The following is a 19,393-nucleotide window of genomic DNA, read 5'->3' as shown; positions in this document are numbered from 1 at the left end:
CATAATGAGATGTGTTTTCTATGCAAAGGAAGCGTTGTAGATAACATGGAATCTTATAAGATTTTTTTCAAAATTTACAGCCTGTTATTCCACTTCGAGGAATATTAATGTTGTTTTTTTTTCTTTTGCGGTATTTCCTCAGTTGTTCTACTTTTCCTGTTTCAGTTTTTTAATTTTCATTTCATACCACATTGTGGGGTGTAAATAATTTTTGTTCATAATTTCTATACTTATTTCATAACTCGTTAAGTACCATGGATTTAATCATATGAGGACCAGTTTTAGAGCATTGAACCAAAAATGTAGAATCAATATTCATGTTAACAACAAAAATGTACTCTGCATGTAGGGTTGAATATACTTATCGTTTGGACATAAAATTAATCTCCCTAAAAAATACTAAAAAGATAACTAACAGTCGCTTGAGGTACTTCTTGTCAAATTTGTTCCTGGGGCAGGACATGTTTTCAAACCTCCTCGAAACAGTTGTATAAAAAATGCCAAATTCAGAATTTTGACCTCTCTTCGAATAATTTCTGCGGGCACCCAGGACTGCACTCCATTACCACGTTTTCCTTTTTCGACGTTCATCTTTTAACCCCCTTCAACACACTATCCATTCCATTCTACCGACCTCTCTTGTTTAATCTCTGGCAAAATTACAGTGGCGTCGGTAAAGTTTATTTCTTCAACCTTAACATTAATTAAATCCCAAATTCCTCCATGGTTCGTAACTGCCTACTCAATATACAAACGGAATAACATTGAGCGGAAACTACTCCATTCTCATCTGTTCAACTTCTGCTTCCTTGTCCTTGGACTCATAATAAGGCAGTCTGGCTTCTGTGCAAGCTGTAGACCACCTTTCGCTCTCTGCATTTTATCCCTTCTACATTCAGAAATACGAAGACTACACTCCAGACGAAACTGTGAAAAACTTTCTTTAAATATAGAAATGATGTAAATGTAGTCTGTCTCTCACGGAAATTTATTATCACTGGCGTGTATTTAATGGGTGAGAGGTAAGCAGTTCTTACCCAGCATAGACTGAAAACAGTGGCAAAATTGATGGAACATTGGAGTTTAAAATCATTCCTCACATGGGTAGACAAACGCGACGCAATACAGTATTTTTGGATCAAGCTGTCGATTTTTCTTGATTCTCAGCATAATTTGTAATCGTATTGACTGTGAGTTAAGATTCAGGCAAGGACTGACCTCTGGACGAAATGTAGTTTTGGCCGCCGGAGCTACTCACTACCCCCAGCCACTAGGTCCTGCATGGATGGCTGTGGGCCTTGATGTCAGGTTATAACAACTCCAAACTGCAATTTATTTTATGAGCTATGAAAAATGTACTCGTGGTTAAGCAAATTACTAGTCAGATATGTGGTATACAGTTTCATTTTATTTCAGCACCATAGGTAGCCTTCAAAGTTTATAATAAACATCGCACAGATATGTTGCTGTTGGCAAGATGGTAAGAACCGAGCCCGCTGCGTATCGCATAGCTGAGCGGCGAAATCATAGAAATCCAAGCAAGGTTGCGCCAGAGTGAATGAGGGGCTCTGGTGCACAACTTCACCACGTTCAGGTTTCAAGAGGAGAGACACATTGTACAACTGGATAGACCTACAAATTCATCATACACCATAACTAGAAATCTTCAATATTCAACAGCAGTGTGTGGCTGTTAGGATGCCCTAACATGCTAAATCTGAATAAATGCAATTACGTTGAACTCGTACATTTTCTCTGTGAATGACAAAAGCTAAATCATCGTTTAGTGCATTACTCTATGTTTACAGGAGTGTCAAATCTAATATAGTATGACTTGACTTCTTCTGCCTGAAACACTCATGAATAAAACAAGATGAAAAAAAGACTCGAATTTCATCTTTGTTGTTCTGAGTAAAGCAACTTGTGTATGCAGTTTCTCGCCGATCTCTTTAGGGCTCTGCTATATCGCAGCTGTTGGTCATGGCAAGGAAAAGCTTCTAAAAATCTGAACATGTTCAGAGTTTCGATGGAGTTGTTGGTCGTTTGAAAGGACTGCCGTTTCGCTCAACGACTGAATTCAGTGCTGTCGCAAGCCGTGTCAAAGACCAAAGAATGTAGATTTTTTCCCTCACTTCGGTCTTGCTACTTTTTTTCCAAATCAACAAAAAGAACTGGGGCTCTAGATGCGGAAATAAAGAAGTGTCTCCTGAGCAACGAAGTTCTGCACCACACCCATTTTGACAGCCACTTCTGCACGATACCACGCCATTTACTGGAGAATATTTTGGATTCATTGAGAGCCACCTGTCTGTAGACAGAGATAGGCGGTAATGGGTCGCGTATTGAGTTGGCAACGTCTCGGGTGACGAGACGATGAACCCATTACCGTACGCTGCTTACGGAGCGTCTCGACTGCAGTCTGAACAGTATTAAAAACGCTCTCTGTGGCGACGCTCTAGTTACTTTTTTGTAATTTTCCTTTTTTTTTTTAAGCATCATATGTTAAGCATACAATTTGTAGTTGGCATTCGAACGTTCCTTGATATTTTTCCTCGGTTCTTATTTTATGGCTTGCTGTGAGCGCTATGGGACTTTACATCTGAGGCCATCAGTCCCCTACACTTAGAACTACTTAAACATAACTAACCTAAGGACATCACACACATCCATGCCCGAGGCAGGATTCGAACCTGCGACCGCAGCAACTGCGCGGTTCCGGACTGAAGCGCCTAGAACCGCTCGGCCACAACGGCCGGCTCTTATTTTATGATGCTCGTGTTCAACAAAGGAGTAATAATCTTCAAAGTTGGTGTAGCGGTTCTGCATTATACAAGGCAATGTGTGTCCTTTAATCTATGTATTCGTATTGTTTATAGTGCGTGGATATCTGAGCTTCTTGGGATGAGAAGTTCCGTCACGCCGATGAACGAGCAATTTGAATTTGTTGGGTCTGTAGCTGCTACCTTGCAATGTAGGTATGCGGATACGAGGGCTGTTCAAAAAGTATTCGACCATATATTTTTGTTGATGAAACCAACAATGATATCGAGGTGCGTACGCTCTCCCTCTGTTTTTGTAGGCATACCTAATGCATATGCATAATCCATTCTTTTTTTCTTTCCACGACTGTGAAAACAGCCAGTCGCTGTCTAGCCGTTGACAAGTGAACACGTCTGAGTGATACTCGTCGAATTTGGTGTTGTGGGCACAATGATAGAAAAAGTGGAACAGCGTTACTGCATCAAATTATGTTTTAAGCTTGGCGATTCTCAAGTTGAGACAATACACCTCATTAGACAACTGTTCGGGGACGAAGAAATAAGGTACCACACAGACGAAGAAGTGGTACAAGAGCTTCAAAGATGGCGGCTCATGAGCAAGGAGTGAAAAGCACGTTCAGGTAGGCGCTCAACATCCGCAAATGAGGTTGTTATTGATCACGTAACGACCCCGGTGATGCAGGATAAACGAATCACGATCAGAGAATTACAGACGAGGTTGAAATTAGTATTCGATCCATTGGTTCCATTTTAATGAACATTTTGAATTCAGGAGGATGCCAGCAAAATTTTTTGGCCAAGTTGCTAACAACTTAGCAGAAGAAACTTCATTCGGAAATAAAAGGGCTTACTGGATACTGTGGACAGTAATCACAACTTTCTTAATACAGTGATCATTGGCGATGAGTCTTGGGTTTATGAGTACGATCCAGAAACAAAGTTCAGATGATCACAATGGAAGCATCCATCATCACTGGGACCCAAAACGGCGAGGCAGGTCGCAAGCAATGTGAAAATAATGCTCACCTCCTTTTTTTATTCGAGTGGGGTGGTCCATCATGAGTACTCCCAAAAATGGTACTAAAGTCAGTAAGGAGTACTGCTAAGAGGTTTTGTTTCGCCTTTGTGAAGCAGTGAGACGCAAACGGCCGGACTTGGGGACAGTGGGCATTTGGTACCTTAAGCATGTTAATGGAAGTGCTCATCATCAGTTAATTCAGATGCTTTAGGCTAAACACGACTGCCTCCCTATTCCCCGGACCTAGCACAGAATGCCTTTTGGCTTTTCCCTAAACCGAGAAAGATTCTGGAAGGTATCAGATTTCAGAACAGGGAAGACATTATGCACAATTTGACGGAGCAGCTGTGCCTCATACCAGAAGAGGCTTTCCAGCGGTATTTCCAGCAGCGGCAGCAGCGTCGGGAGAGATGTGTAGAAGCTGAAGGGGACTATTTTGAAGGTGATTAGTGTAAAACAATTGTTTCTGAATAAGGACCGATTACATGAACAAAAGTCGGATGCTTTTTGAACAGCCCTCGTATTGTGACGACGTTCCGAAAGAGGTTACCCAATAGCCCACAAATCTCACATGCTGACGTGTGACAAACAATTTCCGATCGTCAGTGCGTGTACTTCCGTATAACACTATTGTTGTAAGAGAACGATTTTGCGGGCGACCGACTGAAGAAACGTTGGTGCGCATGTAGGCTTGATTGTATATCTGCTAAGACAGATAGGCAGAGAGAGAGAGAGAGAGAGAGAGAGAGAGAGTGGGTGAGAGAGTGGGTGAGAGAGTGAGAGTGTGTGTGTGTGTGTGTGTCGTGTTGAGTAAGAAAAGAGAGAGCAACTGACGGGGTGGCGCAGCCAGGGTAGCCGCTGACACTTGTGCCTGTGTTTACAGCGCCAGCCCCAGCTCCCAGGTGCTGGTGCCCATCCCGAACGAGTTTGGGCGCATGCTGTTGAGGAACCCCGTGCTCCACGACGCCAGCTACTGCCAGCAGCGCTTCGGCGCCTCGCCGCCGCCCGACACCTTCGTCCTGCCGTAAGTAGCCAGACAGCATCTGCTGACGTGTATAACACCGCTTGCTGGCGTTTAACCGAGACATGCGCGTTTAAGTGCGTGGCGTAATGAAGCCATTTTGTCCGAGCCTTAACGACGCCTCATGTTACTTTCCTTTCGTCATTGTCTTTCGTAATCGTCTTTCGTAGACCCCATCAGGAAGGAAAAACTCCAGAGATGTGCAACGAGTCAAGAACTTCGTCGACACATTTTAAGAGGTCGTTCAGGCACACCTTACAAACACGCCTGTTTCGGTATAATGGATCCACGATCTCCGGTGGCTCCTTGCGGAGTAATAAACTAATTACGATTTATTCGCTTTGTTACCTTAATACCTTTTGCTTCTGTGGAAGTACCTTCGCAACATGAAAAAGCCTGTATTATGCGATATACACTACTGGCCATTAAAATTGCTACACCACTAAGATGACGTCCTACAGACGAGAAAATTAACCGACAGGAAGAAGATGCTGTGTTATGCAAATGATAAGCTTTTCAGAGCACTCACACAAGGTTGGCGCCGGTGGCGACACCTACAATGTGCTGACATGAGGAAAGTTTGAAACCCATTTCTCATACACAAACAGCAGTTGACCGGCGTTGCCTGGTGAAACGTTGTTGTGATGCCTCGTGAACGAGGAGAAATGCGCACCATCACATTTCCGGCTTTGATAAAGGTCGGATTGTAGCCTATCGCGATTGCGGTTTGTCGTATCGTGACATTGCTGCTCGCGTTGGTCGAGATCCAATGACTGTTAGCAGAATATGAATCGGTGGGTTCAGGAGGGTAATACGGAACGCCGTGCTGGATCCCAACGGCCTCGTATCACTAGCAGTCGAGATGACAGGCATCTTAACCGCATGGCTGTAAAGGATCGTGCAGCCACGTCTCGATTCTTGAGTAAACAGATGGGGACGTTTGCAAGACAACAACCATCTGCACGAACAGTTCGACGACGTTTGCAGCAGCACGGACTATCACATCGGAGACCAAGCTGCGGTTACCCTTGACGCTGCATCACAGACAGGAGCGCCTGCGATGGTGTACTCAACGACGAACCTGGGTGCACGAATGGCAAAACGTCATTTTTTCGGATGAATCCAGGTACTGTTTACAGCATCATGAAGGCGGCATCCGTGTTTGGCGACATCGCGGTGAACGCACATTGGAAGCGTGTATTCGTCATCGCCATACTGGCGTATCACCCGGCGTGATGGTATGGCGTGCCATTGGTTACACGTCTAGGTCATCTCTTGTTCGCATTGATGGCACTTTGAACACTGGACGTTACATTTCAGATGTGTTACGTTCCGCGGTTCTACCCTTCATTCGATCCCTGCGAAACCCTACATTTCAGCAGGATAGCGCACTACCGCATGTTGCCGGTCCTGTACGGGCCTTTCTGGATATGGAAAATGTTAGACTGCTTCCCTGGCCAGCACATTCTCCAGATCTCTCACCAATTGAAAAAGTCTGGTCAATGGTGGCCGAGCAATTGGCTCGTCACAATACGCCAGTCACTACTCTTGATGACCTGTGGTATCGTGTTGAAGCTGCATGGGCAGCTGTACCTGTACACGCCATCCAAGCTCTGTTTGACTCAATGCCCAGGCACATCAAGGCCAATATTACGGCCAGAGGTGGTTGTTCTGGGTACTGATTTCTCAGGATCTATGCACCCAAATTGCGAGAAAATGTAATCACATGTCAGTTATTGTATAATATATTTGTCCAACGGATACTCGTTTATCATCTGCATTTCTTCTTGGTGTAGCAATTTTAATGGCCAGTAGTGTACGACCGTATAAAGACCAATTGTTGTTTAATGTTGTTACCAAAAATCTCGAAAACTTCTTGACCCATTTACCTTCAATTTTTACACGATGCTCTAATAGACATTCGGATGGACATAAGCTACATACTTTTTTAATATACGTGGTACGTAAATATACAGCGTGTTTCAGAACTACATCGACAGACTTCGAGGGGATGTAGATGGTGTCTTGAGAATAAAATCACTTCTAACGACGCTACAGAGCGTACAAGTTTCGTAGCTTTGGGATCCGGCGCATTGTACACTATGTGATCAAAAGTATCTTGACCCCCCCCCCCCCAAAAAAAAAAAAAAACGTTTTGCATATTAGGTGCATTGTGCCGCCACCTACCGCCAGCATCCCTGAAATGGACTGGCCTGAATCCTATAGTACACCTTTGGGATGTTTTGGAATGCCGACTTCGTGCCAGGCCTCACCGACAGACATCAATACGCCACCTCAGTGTAGCATTCCGTGAATAATGGGCTGCCATTCCTCAAGAAACCTTCCAGCAGCTGATTGAACGTATGCCTGCCAGAGTGGAAGCCGTCATCAAGGGTAAGGGTGGGCCAATACCGTATTGAATTCCAGCATTACCGATGGAGGGCGCCATGAACCTGTAAGTAATTTTCAGTCAGGTGTCCGGATACTTTTGATCACATAGTTTATGTATACAAGCTAAACGTCGCTGCTTCGGTCGCGTAGACTGTATGACCAGCACAGATTTTTGTTTTTGTTTCAGTTAATCCAATTTTTTATGTTGTTCAAAAATTACAACACTTTCTAAGCTTTTCATGCTAATAAAGACAATATAACTGATCTTTTCCGAATGTGCTTCTAACCAACAAGCGATTCTGCTAGTTGGCTTCCAAATTTTTTGTTAATCATGCCTTTTGATTTCTTGTGGAGATATTCCACAGTAACCTTCATCCCCTAAAAAATATTTCTTTATATCCAACCGAGAAGTGAAATACCAATTTTCGTAAATTTAGCTTTAAAATGTTACCAATGTAACGAAATATTTTCTTAAAAATTTTCATCTCCTATTGCACTCCCTTAGGGGTTGAATTTTCTTTGACACTGAAGCACGTATTTTTTTGTTATTTCTAACCGAGAAGTCAAATACCACCTGTCATAGATGAAGCCTTAAAATCATTCAGTAGTCCTTTAGTAATTATTTATTTTCAAATGAACTTTCAACCATTATTTTCCCCCATTAGTTGTTGAATCTCCAAAAATGCTGAAACACGTATTTTTTCATCTCTAATCGAGGAGCACAACACCAGTTTTCAAAGATTTAACTATAAAAGTGCATTCGTAATAAAATATTTTCGTAAAAATCTCACCCCTTATTTCATTCCCTTAGGGCCCCAGTCTCCAAAAACATTGGAACACGTTTTTTTTGTTTGTAACCGAGAAGTCAAATACCAGTGTTCATAGTTCTTGCTTTAAAATACTTTAATAGTACTTTAATAGTGACATGTTTAAAAAAAAGGCTTTCAAACACTGTTTCACCACATAGGGTTTAATTTCCAAAAATACTGAAACATACTTCTTCATTTCTCACCGAGAAACCTAATACCAATTTTCGTAGGTCTAGCTTCAAAATTGCCTTAATAGCGACATTTAAAAGAAAAAAACCTTCGTCCCATATTTTTCCCCCTTAACGTTGGAATTTCGAAAAATCTCTTCTTAAACGACGCCTGCAGTATAAGATCCACACCCACTCCAAATTTCAATTTTCTATCCTTAGTGATTTGGTGTGGGCGTCAGTCAGTCAAGACATATATACAGTGATTCGGTGATGTTAGAAGCTTGCAGGGACGATCAAGAAGGATAAATGTATTAATTTCAGGTAGGGGACCGTGGGGCAGAAACTAAAGAGCCAAAATCGTTCGGAGACCTCTGGCAGTAGAATACACGTACAGGTAATGTTGTTGCTAAGATTGGGCAACATTCAGAGGTGCTAGTATGCACTAAATCAAGAAAAATATGTCAAACATGGACTCTATAACGCATACCTTAAGAGGTATGAGGATTTGTTCAATAGAGATGTGTTTCACAGTAGCGAATAAGAACAAGTGCTCATCGCTCCTCAAATATACATTTTAGAGCCCATGTGTACTAGACATTTTTTCTTATTTTGGTCCATACGACCGACTCTGAAAGTTGCCTACCCGACAGTCTTAGCAGCAACATTACTGGCATATGTATGCCAATATCAGAGGTATCAGAAAGATTTTACTTCCAACGTTCGACTTATTCGTTTCCACGCCGTGGTCCCTTGACTGAAATACATTTGTCCTTCTCCATCATATCTGAAAATTTCTATCATTACGGAATCATTTTGTATGTACAAACACAATGAGTTGCATAAAATTTAATTTATTTACCGGTTTCGGGCACTTAGTGCCCTTCTTCAGAAGGCTATACAGGAAAAGACACCAAAAATAAGTAGAAGTCAGAAACGAATATTAAAATTAGGAACGAAAAGTTTCGCAAATATTTTAAAAGTTAAAAAATGGTACATAGTTATGCCTATCTCACTATTTGCGAGTGTCAATAGTTAAGTACATACAGCCAAACTGCCATGGTCCAAAAAAATATGCGCAGGAGCAATGTGTAATGCAATACTGGATCCATTGATACAGGGTGTACATAAACTTCGGAAACATTTTCAATTATTTATTGCTCAAGAACCAAACATTGTACAGATATCATACATATGACATTTTGAAGAGAAAACCTTAGTTTTTTTCATATATACCGCCACAGCGTAGTTTGGTAATTTGCCGCTAGTCGCAAACATGGCGAGTTCGACAAAAACAAGTGTGCTACAGCTGTTCAGCGGATGTTTAGAACCAAGTACGGTAAGAAGCCACCAACAAGGAAGGCCATTTACCACTCGCACAGCAAATTCGTTGCGACGGGTTGCTTGTGCCTGGCAAAGAGAAGTGTGAGCGAAGTGAATGTTGAGCGCGTGCGAGACACATACCATATATAAGGAGTCCAAAGAAATGGGTGCGTCGTGCATCCCGTAGACTGGAAATGGCTCCAGTGACAGTATGGAAAGTCCTGCGACATAAGCTGTCTACGAAACCATTCAAATTGGAGCTAGGGCAGAAGCTCAGTGACGACAAGACAAGCGTTTTGAGTTTTGTTCTCAGTTGCAACAATTGAATGAGGACATTGTCGACCGCATAATTTTTAGCGACGAAGCCACTTTTCACACTAATGGGAAAGTGAGCAGGCATAATTGTCTAATTTGGGGTACAAAGCATCCATACGAATGCACTGAATCTGAGCTTGATTCCCCAAAAGGTAAATGTTTTTTGTGCCTTGTCACGTCGAAAACTGTACGGGCCATTCTTTTTTGCCGAAAGCACTGTCACTGGATATTCCTACTTGGACATGTTGCAGCACTGGCTGATGCCTCAAATGCAATCGGACTGTCCGTTCAACTTCCAGCAGGATGACGCTTCACCCCATTTTCATCGTGAAGTTCGTGAGTATCTGAACACGGAGCTGCCTCATCGATGGATCAGCCGTGCTACAGAAAGGGACAGCTGTTTCGTGAAATGACCTCCCCGATCACCAGATCTAAGTCCGTGTGACTTCTTTCTGTAGGGACACATTAAAGATCTGGTGTATGTACCGCCTCTACCACGTGATGTAGCAGAGCTCTGGGAAAGAACACGGGAAGCGACTGCCACTGTCGACGATGCCATGCTGGGATGGGTATGGCAAGAATTCGATTACCGTATTGATGTCTGCCGGGTCACTCATGCTTCGCATATCGAGTGTTTGTAGAAAAAAATTCCGTGTTTCTCTTCAAAATGCAATATGTATGACATCTGTACAATATTTAGTTCTTGTGCAATAAATAATTGAAAGTGTTCCCAGACTTTATGTACACACAGTACAATAAGAGCTCTCAGATGCCTACATGTGGTTCAGTTCACAATGTCTGCATAAGGCTATTACAAAGATGACAAATACAAAGTGTAGACATCATGCCAGAACATGAGTCCATCAGCTAATGATATGTATATCTTGACGTAGGTGTCAGAATGGGTGTGGAAGGTCGATAAAATGGTAAAACGAAGTTAACCATAGTTGTCACAAGGCACAAACAAAATTGTAAGTGGATATAAACAGCATATTAAAAAAAAGAATTGTAAAATCGCAGTGCTGTACAATCAGAAACTGACATATAATTGGACACCCTAGTTGTAGATAGTTAATTATAGGAGCCTATTAATTTTCATAGGTAAAATTTTATCATTAGGTAAGTTACCCGCTTCTACAGCTATTTGGTCTTGGTTATATTCAGTAAGCTACAGTCAGTACGATGCGATCAGTATGTTAGATTGACATTTCTCACTGGTGGCTATATGCAGATTGTCACTAATTTCCCATTTATTACCAGTAAACTTTTGAGTAGTATACACTATAACTTGACCACACGCTGCTGAATTTAGCTGCTGTTAGTTAGCTATATAAAATCATATTTAAACAGCTGCTCACAGCTACAATTATTCCACCTTTTACTATTGGTACATTTGTTACAGGTAACTAGTCTTAAATAGTAAGTTATTTGATTTAGTATTTTTTTAAAATACTATGTCTTATGACAACTATAGTTACTTTGCTTTATTATTTTATCATACTTTCAACCCCGCTCTCAGACCAACTTCAAAATATACGTATCATTGGCTGATTGACTCAAGTTGTGGCGCGGTGTTTGCACCTTTTTGTTTGCCTTCTTTCTACTAGTTTTGTGCAGACAATGAAATACATGTAGGCATTACGTATTGTTCCTGCATATATTTTTTAGGACCATGGCAGTTTCGCTGTATGCACTTTATTATTGATACAAACAATGTGATAGGCATAAGTGTGTAACATTTTTTATTTTTAAAATATTTTTTGAACTTTTCTGGTCAAGTTTTTGTATTCTTATCTGACTTCTACTTATTTGTGGTGTATTCTCCTGTACAGCCTTCTGAAGAATGGCAGTAAGTGCCCGAAACCAGTAAAGATATTAAATTTCTTTTTTGCAACTGGTTGCTTTTATTTCATTCTACAGGGTGATTCTTTCCACCGTGTACAAATTCTAGGGATTGATCGATGAGAGGATACGAAACAAAAAAGGTCTAATAAACTTAGGTTCGGGAATGCATCGCTTCAATGATACATTGTTAGAGACTTAACGTCTATTAAACACTGTACCATGCAGCCACAGTTACAGTGTGCGTTGAAAATAATTTGCATGTGTCTCAACGCATGCTTGTACGCGCCGTAGCATGTTCTGTCTCACATGTTCACATTGGCCAGGCCGCGTCAGAACTGTGTTAAAGGCAGCATGAACATGCTGCTCCAGTGTCTCCACATCTGGAATGGGTTCTGCAAACACGATACTTCTGAGACGGCCCTATAACCAGAAGTAGCACGGGTTGAGATCCGGTGAACGAGCAGTCCAAGCAACTGGACCCCCTCGGCCAATCCATTGATCAGGGAAGATACCATTGAGGTGTGTTCGGACGTTAACCTCCAAGTGGGCTGGAGCACTATCATGCAGCAGCCACACAACCCGTCGAATCATCAATGGCACTTCTTCCAGCAGTGGAGGCAAAGTCAGTAACAAGAAACGCCCAAGCCGATTGGACACTTTTTTCGTCTCTCGCGACAGTCGATGACCGTCGCTTTCCCAGCGTCGACGATGAGGTCACACACATTACCAACGTTATCCTTACAGCTGCGGAACGTTCAATACCACGCACCTCCGAATTGCCCCGGCGCCCCCCAGTTCCTTGGTGGAACGAGGCATGCCGTGACGCAATACGTGAGCGGCGACGTGCTCTTCGCATTTTCCGTCACCATCCTACTTTGGCCAACTGTATCCGCTATAAGCAGCTCCGTGCGCGATGCCGTCGCGTCATCCGCGATAGCAAGAAGGCAAGCTGGAAATTCTTTATTAGCTCATTTAACACCTTCACTCCCTCCTCGGAAGTTTGGAGTCGGCTTCGACGGTTCTCAGGCGCGCCTAGTTTCTCCCCGGTTTCTGGGCTCACTGTCGCGCATGATACCTTAGTGGACCCCGTCGCAATTTCTAACTCGTTGGGTCAGCACTTTGCTGAAATTTCGAGCTCTTCAAATTACCCGCCAGCGTTTCTCCCGAAGAAACGTGCAGCGGAAGTGCGACCTCTTGCTTTCTCCTCCCAAAATCACGAAAGCTACAATACTGTTTTCTCCATGCGGGAACTCCAACATGCCCTCTCATCTTCTCGCTCCTCCGCCCCAGGACCGGATGGTATCCATGTCCAAATGTTGCTGCATTTATCCACCCATAGTTTGCGTTACCTCCTTCGCCTTTATAATCGAATTTGGACCGGCAGCACCTTTCCCAGACAGTGGCGGGAAGCTATTGTCGTTCCCGTTCCGAAACCTGGAAAGGACAAACATCTCCCCTCTAGCTATCGCCCCATTTCTCTCACGAGTAGTGTCTGTAAGGTTTTGGAGCGTATGGTGAATTACCGTTTAGCTTGGTGGCTGGAATCCCGCAGCCTTTTAACACCAGCCCAATGCGGATTTCGGAAGCATCGTTCTGCAGTTGACCATCTTGTCGCTCTCTCCACTTATATCATGAACAATTTTCTCCGGCAACGCCAAACGGTAGCAATATTTTTTGATCTGGAGAGAGCATACGATACCTGTTGGAGGACAGGCATCCTCCGCACACTGTTCTCTTGGGGCTTTCGAGGCCGGCTGCCCCTTTTTCTTCGCGAATTTATGGCAGAGCGCACTTTCCGGGTGCGGGTGAACACTACTCTCTCCCGTACTTTCTCCCAAGAAAACGGGGTACCCCAGGGATCCGTGCTGAGTGTTGTACTGTTTGCCATCGCCATAAATCCAATTATGGATTGTCTCCCTCCTGATGTCTCGGGCTCCCTCTTTGTGGACGATTTTGCGATCTACTACAGCTCTCAACGGACCAGCCTTCTTGAACGACGTCTTCAAGGATGTCTCGATCGCCTCCACTCGTGGAGCATCGAAACTGGCTTCCGTTTTTCACCCAGTAAGACCGTTTGTGTCAATTTTTGGCGACGTACGGAGTTTCTTCCGCCCTCCTTACATCTAGGTCCTGTCAACCTTCCGTTTTCAGACGTCGCTAAATTCTTGGGTCTTATGTTTGACAGAAAACTATGCTGGTCCTCCCACGTTTCCTATCTTTCGGCTCGCTGTCTGCGATCACTTAACACCCTCCGTGTCCTGAATGGTACCTCCTGGGGAGCGGACCGAGTGGTCCTTCTCCGCCTCTATCGCGCCTTAGTGCGCTCGAAATTGGATTATGGAAGCATAGTCTACTCCTCTGCTCGGCCGTCTATTCTTCGGCGTCTCGACTCTATCCACCACCGTGGATTACGTTTAGTGTCTGGAGCTTTTTACACTAGCCCTGTGGAAAGCCTTTATGCTGAGACTGCTGAACCTCCGCTGTCCAATCGGCGAGCAGTCCTCCTGAGTCGTTATGCTAGCCGTCTGTCTTCCATGCCTGCTAATCCAGCCCACGACCTTTTTTTCGACGCCTCCTTTGATGTAGGGTATGCAGGCCGCCCCTCCTCCCTACTACCCCCGGGAGTCCGCTTCCGTCAACTGCTCCATTCTCTTTCCTTCCGCTTTCCTAAAACCTTCCCGACAACTTGGGGTACAGCACCGCCTTGGCTCCGTCCCCGGATCTGCCTGCTCCGTGACCTTTGTCAATTTCCCAAAGATGGTACCCCTACACTTGTTTTTCGTCGGGCATTTGCTGCTCTATGTGCAGAAATGACGGACGCCACATTTATTTACACCGACGGCTCGAAAACATCGTTAGGTGTAGGGAGTGCCTATATTGTTGGCGACACCCCAAATCGCTTTCGGCTTCCCGACCAGTGTTCGGTTTATACTGCGGAGCTTTACGCTGTTCTCCAGGCTGTCCACTACATCCGCCGCCATCAGCGGATACAGTACGTTATCTGCTCAGATTCTCTCAGCTCTCTCCTCAGTCTCCAAGCTCTTTACCCTGTGCACCCTTTGGTCCACCGGATTCAGGACTGTCTGCGCTTGCTTCACCTGAGGGGCGTCTCGGTGGCGTTCCTCTGGCTCCCGGGACACGCTGGTATCTGTGGGAATGAGGCGGCCGATATAGCGGCCAAGGCCGCAGTCTCTCTTCCTCGGCCAGCTATTCAGTCGCTTCCTTTCACCGATCTTCGGAACGATTTATGTCGCCATGTTGCTCAATTATGGCATGCCCATTGGTCGGCACTTCCCTGTAATAAATTGCGGGAAGTGAAAGCCCTTCCTTGCGTTTGGACCTCTTCCTCCCGAACGCGTCGTCGGGAGGAGGTAATTTTAGCTAGACTCCGGATAGGGCATTGTCGTTTTAGCCATCGACATCTTTTAAGCGGCGATCCTCCCCCACTCTGTCCCCACTGCTCTCAGCTGTGGACGGCAAGACACCTTTTAATTGAATGCCCCTATTTTAATCCGTTACGCTCCCGTCTACAGCTATCGCCTGATCTATCGTCGATTTTAGCAGATGACACGCGCTCCGCCGATCGCGTTCTACAGTTTATTAGTGACAGTGAAATGACGTCAGTCATTTGAAGCTTTTTTTGGGGACAATCACCCCCTTTCTGTAGTGGATTTTTAAGCAGTCTTCTATTTTTAGTTTCTCCAATTTTCTGACTTTGTTCCCATTGCTGCTGGTTTTAAATTTCGGTTTTTTACTGTCTTAAGTCACGGGCTGGGCGCTAATGACCATAGAAGTTTTGCGCCCTAAAACCACAACAAAAAAAAAAAAAAAAAAAAACAAGAAACGCCGTTAGTTCCGGCCTGTTGGGAGACGTGGAAGGAAGACTGGTCCCAAAATACGGTCGCCAGGTATGCCGGCGCACGCATTTCGGCTGCAGCGATGCTGACTGTTCACTGCCACAATTCCATGGGTGTTCAGCATACTATCCCACAGCGTAAAGGTGGCTATCTGTGGATAGAATGGATGACACAAATCTCGGAGTCGTGGTTGCCTGTTGAAGAAACCAGTGACATGTCCGAACTTCCTTCATGATTTCCTGCTTCCTGAAACGACCCAATCTCAGACAAACGCCAACACTGTTGCAAACACTGAATGCTGTGGTTGTTGTCAGCGGGGATAAGTCTCGTCATACAATCTTTGTGTTCGCCACCTGTTGCCATTTGCCTTTCCGTAAGTAACACTATGTCGGCAAACTCTCGATTCGAATACAGAAAGAATTGTGTACAAAGCTGTATCACATACACTAAAAGGGAGTCAACAAGAGAAGTGAATCGAACACAACTTTATCAGTTACTGTGGCAGGAAACGGCACTAAGGCATGATACAAACACTACGACGCTCTAGGAGGGAACAATGCATACTTACTGCAGCTGTGGTTTCATGGTACAGCGCGTATAGACCGCTGTCACTGTAACAAAATATGATTGAATGAATGGTCTCTAGCATAGAAACCATGCGAAGCCAGACGTAAGTTAATTAGACCTTTTTTATTCCGTAGCCTTCTGACACTCCACTCCTTTTCTCTATCGTCAGACATCGGCAAAAACGCCCTGTGAGTGCTTTAGTGCCTATAGAATAAATGATTGGGCTTAGGAGTGGACCCTTATTCTATGACAGAGCACAACGGTGTTTAGCTGTACACAAATTGTTTTTAATTCAAGATTATTGTCAAAGAAGTACGCGATTTACATAGGTTGTAACATGACAATGTAAGGACAGTTGTCAAGACAACGCATTTCGTCCTGTTTAATCGAAATAGCTCTGAACACAATAATATCGAATTTTGGTGTCCGGCCCCGGTAGCTGAGTGGTCAGCGTGACAGAATGTCAATCCTAGAGTCCCGGGTTCGATTCCCGGCTGGGTCGGAGATTTTCTCCGCTCAGGGACTGGGTGTTGTGTTGTCCTAATCATCATCATTTCATCCCCATCGACGCTCAGGTCGCCGAAGTGGCGTCAACTCGAAAGACCTGCACCAGGCGAACGGTTTACCCGACGGGAGGCCCTAGCCACACTACATTTTATTTCATTTTACCAGAAGGTTATCTACAAAATTAGTCTTACTACTGCATCGTGAAGCTGGCCAATATTATGACAAACCATCCGATTCCGGTTCTAAGTTTATTTAGGATCACAATCAAATCTATGGAGGATGGTTAGTTTTTGTGACAAGTTGAGCAAAAGATTACTCAAGGATGCTAGAGTTCATACTGGATGCAAGGTGGTGGACCAACAAGTTTACGCCACTGCTAGCGGTATTTGCCTTAGCTGTGATGAGCTGTCAGCTGCATGGCTGCTCTCGTCCTCTGAAATTCCTATAAAAGCTAATCAAAATCCTTGCTGATGTTATCATCAGAAACTGTCCTACGTTACTCGTTAGGCGAGAAAATATGCACTCATCCCTAGTCTTGAAATATGGCGATATCGACGTGCATGGGTGGAGCAGTGTGCATATTACAATGCCCTCTCAGTTCTCGCAAGAACAATTAACTATGTGGCTGTTTCGTTTCTCCACTGTTGGAGCTCAACGATGCTAGAGCTTAGATGTAGCTGAATGTCAGCCGAAGTGAATGCAGTGTTGACACAAAAATCCTCCTTTCCGTCATACAGAGCGTGATGCACCCCGTTCTACACTTGACGCTGGTTCAGAGGAGAGTCCACGAATTTTCGGGCTTGTGTCTCTAGTAGTAAAACTGACCCACACCTGGGGCCTCTCGTGCTTCACATCACGGCCTTTTTCCAACCAATAGGAGCGTTCCTTTCATCTTGTGGGAAGTATATCTGCCGATAAGACAGGCCTACCATCAAACTGCTTCGAAATTTCGGCACTTTACTTTCCTAGTTCTTGTCAGCCAATCGGACATTTTGTGCCCGCTCCAGAAGCCTAAAAGTTACATGTGTACATCACCTGCTACCACACGCCTTTCACGAGATCAGCTGGGTCGCTTGTCTGTTTGTATCCATCTGGAAATTGTAAGGTGCCTCTTACATGAGGAAGACATTTTTACCAGTTTTAATAAATTATTGTCTCTTATTGACGTATTCACGATAGTTCGGAAGTGCTGTAGTCCGTAGCCGGCCATGAGTCGAAAAAGATTTCCCACGCTGGTTGGCTAGGTTGCGAACCATATGTCGCGCGTAGTGGGGTGGGGCTCGGCGCTGGACCTTAGCAGCAAGCGTCGGCCTGGGAAATGTACATGACGGGAAGTACCGCCATCTTGGCACCAAAGTCACCGATTTTGTTTATTTATATTTAATAATTAGTCATTTATGACAACATGAATAATAGGAGGAGCCTCTGGATGTTTAAAACTATTTATCATAATTTTGCCTCTTTAAAATTCACACCCATTCATTAACAAATACATATCTTAGTAAGTACGAACTTGATCGGAAATCCACGAACTGTGACGAAACTAGTAAGAGATACGGACTGCGCGCCAAAGTCGGCAGCCGGCGTTAAGTGCTCTTCCTGTCTTGTCCGATGGTAGCTATGCTCTCGGTTACGAGTAGTTTGTGACGTGAGCGTTTCATTATTGATCTAATAGGAATGAAAGTGATATTACGGCATTCTGAATGTTGATTTCGAGTAAATAGGTACCCTAAAGTTTATCGACAGCAATTTCAGATAATTAGCTTCCACCGACAGTGACATCCTATCAAGGAAGTTCCGACTTACACTCGAAAATTCCGGGTGGAAATGCTGACCAGTTATACTGTGCGTCACATATACCACCCTCTACGGACTCGCGGCTGAGTAATAACAGTATCTGTTTAGAAGCGAGGGGACCTTGCAAAATTCCCCAACGCAATTTTCTAACGATTCTCTCGATACCAAGCCACTGGCCCGCTACCTGCTCTGCTCAATGAGCCAGCTGACGCTTTCGTTGCCCCTGACCACGGGTTGATTTAAGAGCATTCCATTGTATTCGGGCCGTTATGTCACAACTCGTAACTGCTCCCAAACTAAAACATTTCCTCTAGCAGTTTTTTCTTCTCTTGCTCATTGACATGCATTATTTATGTTCAGTGTGTTAATACCATCGACTGAGTGTCACCCTTTTGCATTGCGTACTCTACATTTTAATAGGCCAATCGGCTCATTTTCGCCAAAGTACATCAGGTGACATATTCACCTTCCTGTTAAGTTGTATGAAATCTCTCATGTAAGGTGTGAAATTGACATTCATTTAATCTGCCACCTTACAGCCTCTCATCAATAAATCCCTAGAGTTTGTACTCAGTGGAAAAAATCACCCTTTACACGACTACAGTTGCTGAAGATTGATAAAATACGACGTCCTGTAGCGTCGTTGGATGACTTTTTTTTGGACACTGGTTCCTGTCATTATTTTGTTCCTCAGTACACCTTCTTCATCCCCTCGAAGTCTGTCAATGTAATTTTGATATGTACTGTATATGTTATATACAAAATGAAAACGTTTTTAGCAAAAATTTAGATAAATTCTTGACCGATTTGCATCAGTTTTTTACGCGATTCTCTAATAAATATTTAGACGGACATTTTTTAACAATGTACATATTTCCCATTACAACCGACGGCGAGAAAGAAACTACTGTGCTGTTTTGTGAAAATGTGTGGTTTCAGTTTTTTCTCACAGTCAGTTTTAAGTACGATAGAAGAGCATTTTAATCATTAAAGAGA

General features: G+C 43.9%; 1 protein-coding gene across 1 annotated transcript in view; it reads left to right on the top strand.

Annotated features, from left to right (window-relative positions):
* The window catches only part of LOC126187783 (L-asparaginase-like), a 322,364-nt gene that overhangs the window by 100,884 nt on the left and 202,087 nt on the right, over window positions 1-19,393 (top strand). Inside the window, exon 2 of the mRNA XM_049929055.1 lies at window positions 4,682-4,822. Coding sequence (XP_049785012.1) covers window positions 4,682-4,822 — 141 coding nt within the window. The remainder of the gene's footprint in view (window positions 1-4,681; window positions 4,823-19,393) is intronic.

The sequence above is a fragment of the Schistocerca cancellata genome, chromosome 5 (genome assembly GCF_023864275.1).
Source record: "Schistocerca cancellata isolate TAMUIC-IGC-003103 chromosome 5, iqSchCanc2.1, whole genome shotgun sequence".
In the NCBI taxonomy this organism is placed as follows: domain Eukaryota; kingdom Metazoa; phylum Arthropoda; class Insecta; order Orthoptera; family Acrididae; genus Schistocerca; species Schistocerca cancellata.
This window is presented reverse-complemented; position numbering and strand designations above follow the sequence as displayed.